Source organism: Penicillium samsonianum (assembly GCF_028829775.1).
Source record: "Penicillium samsonianum strain IBT 33392 chromosome Unknown utg000001l_segment0_segment0, whole genome shotgun sequence".
Taxonomy (NCBI): Eukaryota; Fungi; Ascomycota; class Eurotiomycetes; order Eurotiales; family Aspergillaceae; genus Penicillium; species Penicillium samsonianum.
Window position 1 is genome coordinate 4,333,543 of NW_026643259.1, and position 11,158 is coordinate 4,344,700.

At 49.7% G+C, this 11,158-nt stretch overlaps 2 protein-coding genes across 2 annotated transcripts; one reads left to right on the plus strand and one right to left on the minus strand.

Annotated features, from left to right (window-relative positions):
- Positions 1-918: 918 nt before the first annotated feature.
- Positions 919-2,175, minus strand: N7471_001661 (uncharacterized protein; the record flags this gene model as incomplete). The annotated part of the gene is made up of 2 exons (XM_057274382.1): positions 1,488-2,175; positions 919-1,434 (listed from the first exon to the last, which is right to left on the minus strand). The coding sequence occupies exons 1-2, from the start codon at positions 1,959-1,961 to the stop codon at positions 919-921; spliced, it is 990 nt and encodes a 329-aa protein (XP_057142561.1). The 5' UTR covers positions 1,962-2,175.
- Positions 2,176-8,234: 6,059 nt separating this feature from the next.
- On the plus strand, positions 8,235-11,143 carry cyc8 (putative transcriptional corepressor Cyc8; the record flags this gene model as incomplete). The annotated part of the gene is made up of 6 exons (XM_057274383.1): positions 8,235-8,433; positions 8,492-8,778; positions 8,843-9,022; positions 9,074-9,166; positions 9,223-9,379; positions 9,444-11,143. The coding sequence occupies 6 exons, from the start codon at positions 8,235-8,237 to the stop codon at positions 11,141-11,143; spliced, it is 2,616 nt and encodes an 871-aa protein (XP_057142562.1).
- Positions 11,144-11,158: the final 15 nt, after the last annotated feature.

Sequence of the window (11,158 nt, forward strand, 5' to 3'; positions counted from 1 at the left end):
CAGCTCGTGTTGACCTCCACTTCCTTTATGCACTTGCCAGATATACAAGTCAGACCCACCTGCTGTCACGTAGATCCAACTATGTTATAACCTTGCATATCCTCATCTAGAAGCGTAAAAGAGTATACTTGAACTGGATCAGATTATTGAACTACGTCGTCAAGGACAAAGGCCGCATAAGCGGCCGACTATTCTCGTAACACCTACATATGTACGTTGGAAGGCATGAGACAATCATCTGAAGTAATAACCCCAGGTTCTCCTTTGACTACACATACTTCTAGACATCTATCCTGCAAGGATGAAGTGATCAAAAACAAAATCCTACAGTGTTTACTGCAAGCAAATACCAAGAATCAAAGCAATAAAATCGGGTATCAAATTCGCACTCGAGAGCAGTGCATACATACAACCTCTTCTCGCAGACAGGTTTCATACATACAAGTACAGTTCCAAGGCAGGTCGAGTATCCCCACCAGCTCACCAGACAAGCAGACAAGACGAGATCGAAAGCCTTGAGTCAAGCAGGAGGGACCCTCAATCGGACCCCGATAACCTACAAGACACAATAACAAAAAGGATACGCGTCGAAGTAATTTCGAGGTCACTGTGCGCCCGCCCAGACGCCGTGTAAAAATAAAAGCCAATCCCAGACGCCGTGTGCATCAACGATGCAGAATGTGTATAGTCATAGCCACCAAGGACGGAGGTAATATCAGCATGTGAAAGAGTAAATGTAAATAAAGTGAGGTCGTTCCACGTATTCCCGGTGTACGCCCATGTACCGAGAGGGGAGGGTATCATGTAGTGTGGGATAATATTTCAAGGTAAGGGGGGTGATGCAGCATTCGTGAAGCTGGCGGTGAGATATATCACTCATTGGCCTGCTTGATTCTGGCGGGCTCTTGTTGGACGTTGTTATGATTTTCGAGCTTTGCAGAGCCATGACCGCCACCATTTGCAGACCCCGAGAACGGCAGTGCGGCCGTCGTCCTTCCGCTCGGTACCGTCCGGGTTACCCAGGACCATGGAAAACACCCAGAAAAATGCGGCTGTCCATGCGAAGAGGAGGATCACAATGCTGAGTAACGGGGATAGGACCAGGACGAAAATGGAAGTAGTCACGGCGTATACCTCGCTCGGCTCGGATATGATTGACGGTTGGTCTGAATCTGGCTCTGAGCGGATCCATTGGGTCGATTGGGTCGATGATGATCGGTCTTCCACTAATGGTGGCTGCAAGCAAACGAGCCGTTCATGGATATGGAGGACAGGAGAAAGGAGATCACAAAGTTGCGATATGAACGTCGTTGCGCGGAGGTATGGGGAAAATGAGCAAAGACGGAAGGGTGAGACGAGGAGGGCGAAGAGGATGGCGAATATGGTATATAGAGAAGCGCCAAATGAGTATAGTGGGACGACTGTGAGACGGAACTGCCAGTTTTTATTAGTATATGAAATATTGGACCGATATATTGCGCACTTACCAGCATTAGAAGAGCATCTTGGCCCTCATTGGTGATTATTTCGTCATCCGGAATGGCTCGTTTTCGGACACGGATTATACTCGGGTTGGAATGTTCCCCCGACATTAATGACGGCCGGTCTGCCCAACTACTCGGGGCCCGCTCTTCCTTGTGTGCACCACTTGATGTCGAGCCGCCGGCCGGAACGGAGTCCGTCTCTCGAGTGTCTGAACCGGGCCAGTACGGTCCTCCCAGTGTCTGGTTATGATATACACGGTGTGCACGTGAGCTAGAAGTGCGGGGACTGACGTCGTGGCTTGGTATAGGAGAGGAGGGTCGAGATCCGCCAACGGGGTGACCCAATACAGATGATTGTTCTTGAGATCGACGGGTAGGCGGTGGAGGGGTGACGATCGAGCTGCGAGGATGTGTCGTTCCAAGAGGTCCTTGATCATGATAGTAGGCGGCACTATATGACATCTCCGGTGACCGCATGGCGAGCGAGGAAATAATAGCAGTAGGTGAAGACGAAGCAAGAGTCGTACAAGGTAGACGCACAGAGGGCGACTATTGCATGTAGAATTCACCGCATGGTTTCCGTAATCGTGATCTTTCTGGCATAGGGGGCTCTCGGTTGACAAGTCGGAGGGGGAAGGGGGTGGGCAGAGAGGGCGGAAGAGAGACTTATAAGGGAGCACGGAGAACTGCAGCTTGAAAGAGCGGAAAAGCCAGGAAAGCCCAGGAAAGGCCGTGCCAGGCAGCGGAGGAGCATTTCCTGCCGCTTGCAATCCCTCTCGCCAAGACGCCCAGATGCCGAGCCCTTGGCATTGAGTCGAGCCTTGTATGGGGTACAAGAATCATTTGTGGGTATCCTGCTCATCCTTTTATCTAAGATCCCGATCATGGCTATCTCTAGAGCATACTCGATAACAGGGTATGGTTGTGTCGGACAAGATGTGCAGTTGTCCTACCATGAAACAAAGATGCTGAGTGGTCTAGGGGTCAAAGATGCAGATGAATTACGAGATTTTACCACGCGCCAAGGCGCCAAGCAGCCATCGGGGATGATAAGTCGACAATTCTCGGTCTCTGATTGGTCGATTACGATGAGATGATCCGCGCCGAGACGAAGCCTAGAGTCTTGGCGGTAACAGCCATACGCACGTGATAATATGTATTGCTCCTATTGCCCAATGTATATAATCTTGGAAACTTCCAAGGTTACGTAGATAAGTTGTATGCATTTGAATCTATGTGATTTAGTACTCACGGAATTGGACCTCATAGAACCTCACAGGGCTATATACATGGGTGTCTACAGCCAAATAAGGGGTTACCACAATACCCCCTAGGACGGTCAACGCCCAGACGCCCAGAGGTTGGCGGGTTTTGGCATTCGATTTCGGAGAAATAATTTTCAGATTCTTCAATATCTCTTACCTAACTTTTCCCAATAATTGTCCTGAGTTTGCCAAGGTGCATAGTATTGGCCAAAATAGATACTCCGTACTCCGTACCTATCTTGATACTCTTGCCAGATACCCCCAACCCTGACAGGAAGAGTCTTGGAAGTCTTGGCTTTCTGGTCCTTTCATTCCGCTGCCCCGTTGAGATGAATCCGATTATCTCGGCGAATCAATGCCTCCGACATCCGCTTCAGATCCAGAATTTGCTTTCTCCTCGACGGAGCTCAAACTCTTGGCTTGTAAGGGTTTTCTGTCTGGATGCCTGGGCACTGTATACAAAACCGTATTCTCTGCTTGGCTGCCCAGGTTAGCGGTCAGGAGTGACTGATTGCGTGTTCTGTGCTCGGCAACCGTAACGTTGCCACGCTCTCTGTCGAGTCTGCTGGTTTTCCTTTATTTACGGCTGCACGCTGTCCAACTAACTCCCCTTGGCTGTCAGTCTTTGCTCAATCAACACCGAGAATCATGTGCGTTTTCTCAAATTCAGCCCGTGATCAACCATACATCTGCCATTAGCCAAGCACGCAATGGCATGGCATGACAATAACAGGTGGCGAGTGTAGATCAATCATATCCCCCAAATTTGGGCGCTGTTCTAAACCACCCAACGTGAGGGGTCGTGGTCTGCTGATACGCTGGCTATGAATCACCGTCAAAACTGATCGACTCTTCCATATCTCTCAAATCCCACAGCTATCCCATCTACCAAATTATCTACCTGTCATATTGGACCGATTTGTCTACTATTCGTCGCATACTTCCCTGGGAAATGACAAGTACAACGTTATATGAAGGCACCTTCCCCCCTTAACTGCATGCATGCAAACCTGACCTCGGTGTCTCCAAGCAAATTCCCATCTGAGCAGCTCATTCTTCCCGCCTCTTCACCCACAAAACACCAACCACGCTCCTGCGGCACATATATATTCAACTTTCCTTGCAGAGCTTATCGCTCATCTATATGGGGTGGTTTTCACTAATTCTTCTAGCACCTCATCCATTGCAAGTTTATCGAACCATCGACCCACGACAAATCTGGGCCGGTCCTATCGAATCGCATAATTGATTGAAGACGTGAAATAAAGAAGCTTGCAAATTACTGAGGCTGCCACTGAGATTCCGAATGTCGGTTCGCTGATCTTGGGAATCTTGACATTTCGTCCAAAGGTTAAGAAGGTTTATGCATGCTTATGCGCTCGATCCTCGATCCTCTGTTCTCCCAATTCTTCTACCGACTTGCCTAGGGCTATTCGCTACACATGTACTTTTCTAGGCCGCTCCCATAATCTTATTGGTTCCTTAACTTGACTTCTACATCTCAACCGAACTGTCCAATAGTCCGACTTAGTAGAGTATCTTCCTACGTCGTAGTGCATATAGCTCGATTCTCATTATTAGCTTAACAATAAATGCAATTGGAACTTAGTGTCTCAATGGACCATCATGGCCAAGACCTCTGAGCGCTCATTGGTGCCCACGGCTACCTTTGCTCCGTGCACGTTGTAGTGTACACTTCTATAACTACGCTTGATTAGATCTAATTTTTAGTGCCATTTTCTAAATATATATCAAAACATGCCGCAAATAAAGTTTCTCACTCCAGACATCCAAGGCACATGTGATCACGTGCTCTTACATCGGGAAGGTTGGTTTTTGGGCATCAGAAATTGGAAGAAAATAACATATGAGTATTTGAATGGTCTGTTTCTGCTATATAGTGTAGTACTCTGTCGAACTGTTGTGTATGTAGCCGTGGCAAGAAAAGGAAATTCAAACAAATGTTGAGTTAAGAAGTCGGGTTCATAGCGAAACATATATAATGCCGAGCCTATGCTTCGAATGTAATAAGCGATCCAAAAATTTTATTCTTTTTTTTTAGAAGGTAGCTTGTTGACTCAAATAGTTCAGCTTGAAAAACATTCCACTTGGGCATACATTAGTACTTATGTACCCCCATCAACAAAAAAATCCAGGTTCCCCCATTTGTGGCTGACGGGGGCTTGCAGCCACAAGTGATTAAGATGTGATGGGCTAGATTTGGAAGTCAACTAGCCGACTCAGCCCACATCAATAACTGCTTGGTATTATTGGCTTAGCGGTACCTGAAAATGACACCCGGGGGCCGCGTTGAAGGCTTGAGCCCACCTGGGGTAACCCATGCAGCCATGAGACCATGAGACAGACCCTCCTGATCGCCTAAAACCACCTAACGTCAATGATAAGCATCGGCATCCAGACACCATATATGACTAGACTTATATCCCTCATGTCCCATCGCCAACACATAGCAGCACAGACATGTTACCCAACAGAAAGTACCTGACACAAGAAGCATCTGTGCCCCCCCACGTCTTTGAACCACGCATCTGCATCACCGAGCCCGGTTGGAAATGGCGCACTCCCAAGCCAATCTCCCCACGATCCCTATCTTATCAGTGATCGGGGAGGGTAGAAAATGGACGCATCTATTTTTCGAGGTCACACAAATCGAACATCTGTGTCCCAACTGGACCGGCCTTCAATCCCTGCGCTTTGCACTATCAAGTCTTGGCAAGACATGACTTGAAACTTTATGTTTTCTTTTTTGTTGGTTTTGAGTTGCCTTGCTTTTTTTATTTTCCTCATCTTACGATCTGACCGGCGATGAGGCGTATTATATTCACCACGAAGCAAATTGTGGAGGGTCTACCGTTGACCGTGCAGCTAAGCCACGCCCGAGAAGAACTCAATTCACATCAAATAATAGGTTTTGCATGACGACTCTCTCCCACTAGTTAACTTGGAAGCACCAGTGATTCCTGCAATGTCAAGTCTAGCCTTGTTTCCTGGCCCGCACACACCCCCTGCCTCGATTCTAACTCTGGAATTGTGTCGCACGGTCATACCCACCGCCTCGGAGCATGGCGTCTGCAAAATCCCGTCGCAGGGGGTGTTGGTTCTTACTATTTATTTATGGTCTCAGGATAAGTCATGGGCGTCTCCACAGTGGACACAACGATGGGACCGCAGTGCAGAGGCATGCGCGCGGCTGATCTGTCTCTGGTCGGGCCATTGCCGTGATTCCCGGGGTGCTTTGGTTTTTGACAGGCTTCCGAGATTTGCAGCAGTGAATTTATTATAATTTTTTGGAATTATGCATTCTGTGCGGAGGCGGAGGACTGATTAATTAAGGCTCGGCGTGAACCCCATCCTCATCTAAGACAGCAGGGATCTAGAAAGGGCAATGAAAGAGAAAGAAAAAAAAAAAGGCTAAAGGGTAAAATATGTCAATTAACGCGAGTGACAGGTTTTCGACTCGGTCGGCAAGTTAAAATAACAAGCGGCTGTATAACCCAGGAGATCTCTACCTAGGTAGGTAGAAACCATCTGGGCAGACAGTTGTCGACCGAGGCTGTTGGAAAACCCCCGTTTCACAACCCTCAACGGCAGAGACGGCGGCTCGGCTAGCAAACCCTGATGGAAAATGAGGCGTACCCACGCACAAGTGGAGCCCATCATTGGGAGAAAATATAAGGTACGCATGTTCTTTGATATGGCCACGTATGTTGTATACCTATATATGAGTTATTGTATACGTAATTTGTAGGAAGAATGGTATGTACTCTGTATGGCAATGATGGAATTCAAAAAGCGTTGTCACGGTTGTCATATCCGGGAGTTTCCCTCCCGAGGTCCACTGAAAATGTATTCAAGATCATCGCATCCACAGGTATGCACCAGCCACAAGCACAGGGCCATTCTGTCTGTGGCTGAGGAACTTTTAAAATGAAATAAACTGTGGACACACACTAAGCCGCTTAAAGCGGGTACAATAATGACGGAAGGGGCGAATATGCAAGTCAAGGTACCCTGCATGGTACTTTACCAAACAACATTGGAAATTCATGGAGTTTAAGAGTCAAGGGGGTGTCTACTTGGATTGTGTACATATATAGTCCGGAGAAAAATGATGGGTAAAAAAAGGAAAGGGGAACACAGGGTCACTCGACAGCTGCACCCTGCACAGTTCCGGGTTTGGTCTGTGTGTGCTGGTCTTGCAGCCTATTGACGTATACATAATTATATCTATATATTGTATAGCTGAATATAGATAGGTCGAATAAAAAATATGAAGACCGGACAAAGAGAACCAACTAGAATAATAACTCCCGGAGGTGGTCTCCGTTCTCATTTGACGGAGGATTAAGTACGGACAAGTACCTAAAGTGCTGGGCAAAGGGGGGGGGGAACAGGGATCTGAGAAAGCCAATGCGGCTGCACGGCCCTGTGGGCTACATAGCACCACGGAGCACAGTCGCACTAACGCACCTTAGAGGCAACCACGGGGGGAGTCCCCACTCGGCGTCTTTTGCCGGGGGTTTGTGTGTTCGTGTTAGGAAGATTTGGTATTATGGATTTATTATAAGAGCAGAGAACGCAAGTTAGGGTTAATTACAATGCCTGTAGAACATGTGTATAGATTGAATAATTCCAAGACTTCTTATATGCTTAAAATTCTTTCATGAGATCATGGGTGGGTTTTTAAGATGGACCCAAAAAATAGAAAATGGAAAAAAAAGAAAATAAAAGCGAAAAATGGAAAAAAAAAAAGAAAAAGACCAAAAAAAACACAAAACGGAAAAGAAAATAATTAAAAAATAAAAATAAAACGAGCATAACCGCCTCCAGATCTTTCTCCACAACGCTAAGCCGTTCCTGAGTGTCAGCTTGTATTAGATAATCAGTCGTGACGGCCGGGAGCTACCCAACCACTAGCGTATCTTGGCGAATTTCACCTTTCCTGCCAGCCCCTCGACTCTTCCCTCTCTCTTCCCCCCTTAGGCTTTCGGATCATCTTCAATTCTGACTTCCCCTTTCCCCACTGTATCGCCTTGTATCTTCGCCTCTTTCTTCAATATCTTATTTTTTTCCTTCTACCCTTGCGCGTCAAGCTCTACATAGCTGTGACCTCACCCGTTGCCCCCCGAGATTGTGTCACTGCCATCTCGCGCCACTCATTTATCTTCGGGACAGCGCCAAGGTCCAGTCGATTTTGAAAAACTGCCACCCTTCACTGCTGGATAGTGTCGCGTGAGGGACCTTTACTTCTTTCGCGACCCATCCCTCCTTTTTTCACCTTTGCCTTCGTGTCCAGTTGATCGGAAATTGCGCCTCAGGATTGGCGTGCGACATCACAAGAGTACACTTGATCGGTGTCTAATAGTGGTGTAAACTTGGATTGCATCCTCGTGTCGCAAACCCACTCCGAGAGTTCGGTCGCGACACGGTTCAACTCAAACCATATTCACGATTCTCGGGAACCATGTCTCATACTCAACCATCACCGACCGCGGGCGTGGCTCCTCACCATGCGGCAGCGCATCTCGCAGCGCATGCGCAGGCGCAGGCGCAGGCCAATGGTCATATGTCAGCAATTCCCGTGCAAGGTCAAAAGGGAGTCCCTGCTCTCACCACCGCACAGAAGATCGCCACACTCAATGAACAAGTCTGGCTTCAAATAGGTAAGGATATCCGGTCATATACTTAAATTGACGAATTCTGACAGTGTCTCGTTTGTAGGAAGCTTGACCGAATTGATGGGCGACTTGGAAGGTGCGATGAATGCCTATGAGCAGGCACTGCGTCACAACCAGTGGTCTATCTCAGCCATGAATGCCATTTCATGCATTCTCCGGACAAAAGAGCAGTTCCCAAAAGCGATTGAGTACTTGCAAAATATTTTGAAATTGGATCCGAGCAATGGAGAGACTTGGGGCAGCTTGGGCCACTGCCATCTCATGATGGATAACCTGCAAGAGGCATATACCTCTTACCAGCAAGCCCTTTACCACTTGCGCGACCCTAAGGTAGGTCGTTTCCCCCTCACATCTTCCCTGAAACTTGCTTGCTGATTCCAACTCCCCTCATTAGGAACCGAAGCTGTGGTATGGAATCGGCATCTTGTATGATCGCTATGGTTCTCTAGATCATGCGGAAGAGGCTTTCTCGCAAGTGATGCGCATGGCACCGGATTTCGAGAAGGCCAATGAGATCTACTTCCGCCTGGGAATCATATACAAGCAGCAGCAGAAGTTTAACCAGAGTTTGGAGGTATGTGAAATCTCTTGCTATGAGTCTTGAGCTGTGACTAATCCTTCCCAGTGCTTCAAATACATTGTTAGCGATCCCCCACGCCCTCTGACCGAAGAGGACATCTGGTTCCAGATTGGACATGTTCACGAGCAACAGAAAGACGTAAGTCATGCTTTCCTCCACTCTTGATTCTTATCTTGTACTCATGCAACCTTCAGTTTGAGTCTGCCCAATCCGCCTACCAGCGCGTCCTTGAGCGGGATCCAAACCACGCCAAAGTTCTCCAGCAACTTGGATGGCTCTACCACCAGCAGAGTAATGCCTTCCAAAGCCAGGAGAAGGCCATCCAGTTTTTGGAAAAGTCTGTCAATGCTGGTAAGTGCAATTTCAATCCCCCATTTGAATTGTATGCCTTGAAACTAATGAATTTTTTCCACAGATAACAATGACGCTCAAAGCTGGTATCTCCTCGGTCGTTGTTACATGTCTATGGCGAAATACCCCAAGGCGTATGAAGCATACCAGCAAGCGGTCTACCGCGATGGTCGCAACCCTACCTTCTGGTGCTCGATTGGTGTTCTTTACTACCAGATCAACCAATACCGCGATGCTCTCGATGCCTACTCTCGTGCGATCCGCCTGAACCCTTACATTTCGGAGGTTTGGTATGACCTGGGCACTTTGTACGAATCATGCAACAACCAGATCGCCGATGCCCTGGATGCCTACGGACGCGCCGCAGATCTTGATCCTAGCAACGTTCACATCAAGGCTCGTCTGCAGCTGCTTCAAAGTCAGTTGTCTGCTGGCACGGCTGGACAACAACCACCCACTGCTCCCGCGCCTCAGCCGCAGGATGTTCATCCTCAGGCTTATCAGGCACCTGGCGTTGGTGCACCTCCAGCTCCTCAGTGGGGTGCCCCAGCCCCCATCGGTCCCCCTCCACAAGCTCCTGCTCCCCCGAGACAGATTCCTGACTGGAACCGTGGTATCAACGAGCTTCAGTCTCAGAGCCAAGCTCCCCCATCCAACGGTCTTGACCAGCGCGATGCTCGGATCCCCGGTGCTCCCGCTCAAAGCCCGCGACAGGAGCCTGGTCGGGCGTTCCCCGATCCCCGTGGCGCGCCTCGCTCGCCAAAGATGGGTGATCCCAACGCCTACCCGCCGCCTCACACCCTACCCCAACTTGGAAATGCTCCTGGTCCAGGCCACGAACGCGCTCCTAGTGGCGGCAATGCCTTTGGTGCCCCTCGAGGTGCTCTGCCGTCTGGTCTGCCTGTCGCTCCACCTGGCCCCCCTGGACCTCCTGGGCCCAATGGAGGTGCTCCTCCCCCTCCTTACCAGAATCGCCCCTTCAGTCCTGCTCCTGAAATCCGCCCTATTCGCGATGAGCGTCCCTCTTCGCCAGGCTCAGGATACCCTCTCCAACAGTTCCACCCCGGTCCTACCCTTCCCCCACAAGTTCCAGGCGGTAACTCCATCGCCTCTGGTGCCCCGGCACCTGCTTCGGCTGCTACTGCTGCTGAGGCTGCCGCCCGTGATCGTGAAGATCGCCCCACATCTGCAATGAAGCGCGGCCGCGAATGGGAGGCTGATTCTGGCCCAGTCAAGAAGCATGCAAATGAAGAGAGCCGCGCTCGTCTGGATGACCAGAACAACCGCCGGCCGAGCCCACCCGCTCGTTTGCCTTCTCCTGGTGAGATGCAACGACGAAGCTCCTCAGAGGCCCGCCGCGAGGACGCCCGTCGTGCCAATGAGAATTACCACCCCTCAGAGGCCGCTCACCACCCTCCTACTCTGCCTTCGATCCAAGACATGCCTCCCCGCCCTTCTGCTGGCCCCAGTCTTCCTCCGATGGCCGAGGGCTCTGCACCTGCACCCAACGCCCCCCCTTCTGGACCTCCTTCCGCCAACACCCCGGTCAAAGAAGAAGCTCCTCGCCCGGAGGCTCCCCCTGCACACGAGCCCCCCGCGCGCAAGATGGATGTCGATGAAGACTACGATGACGAAGTTGAGGAAGAGAAGAAGGCCGCTGCTGCTTCCAAGGGCAGCCCCAACGGCAGCGCTGCTGGCAACCCCACCAATGGTGCCGGAAATGCCCGTGCCAGTACTCCATCCAAGGCTGAGCCAACGGCATAAAAGTCTTCCTTCTCC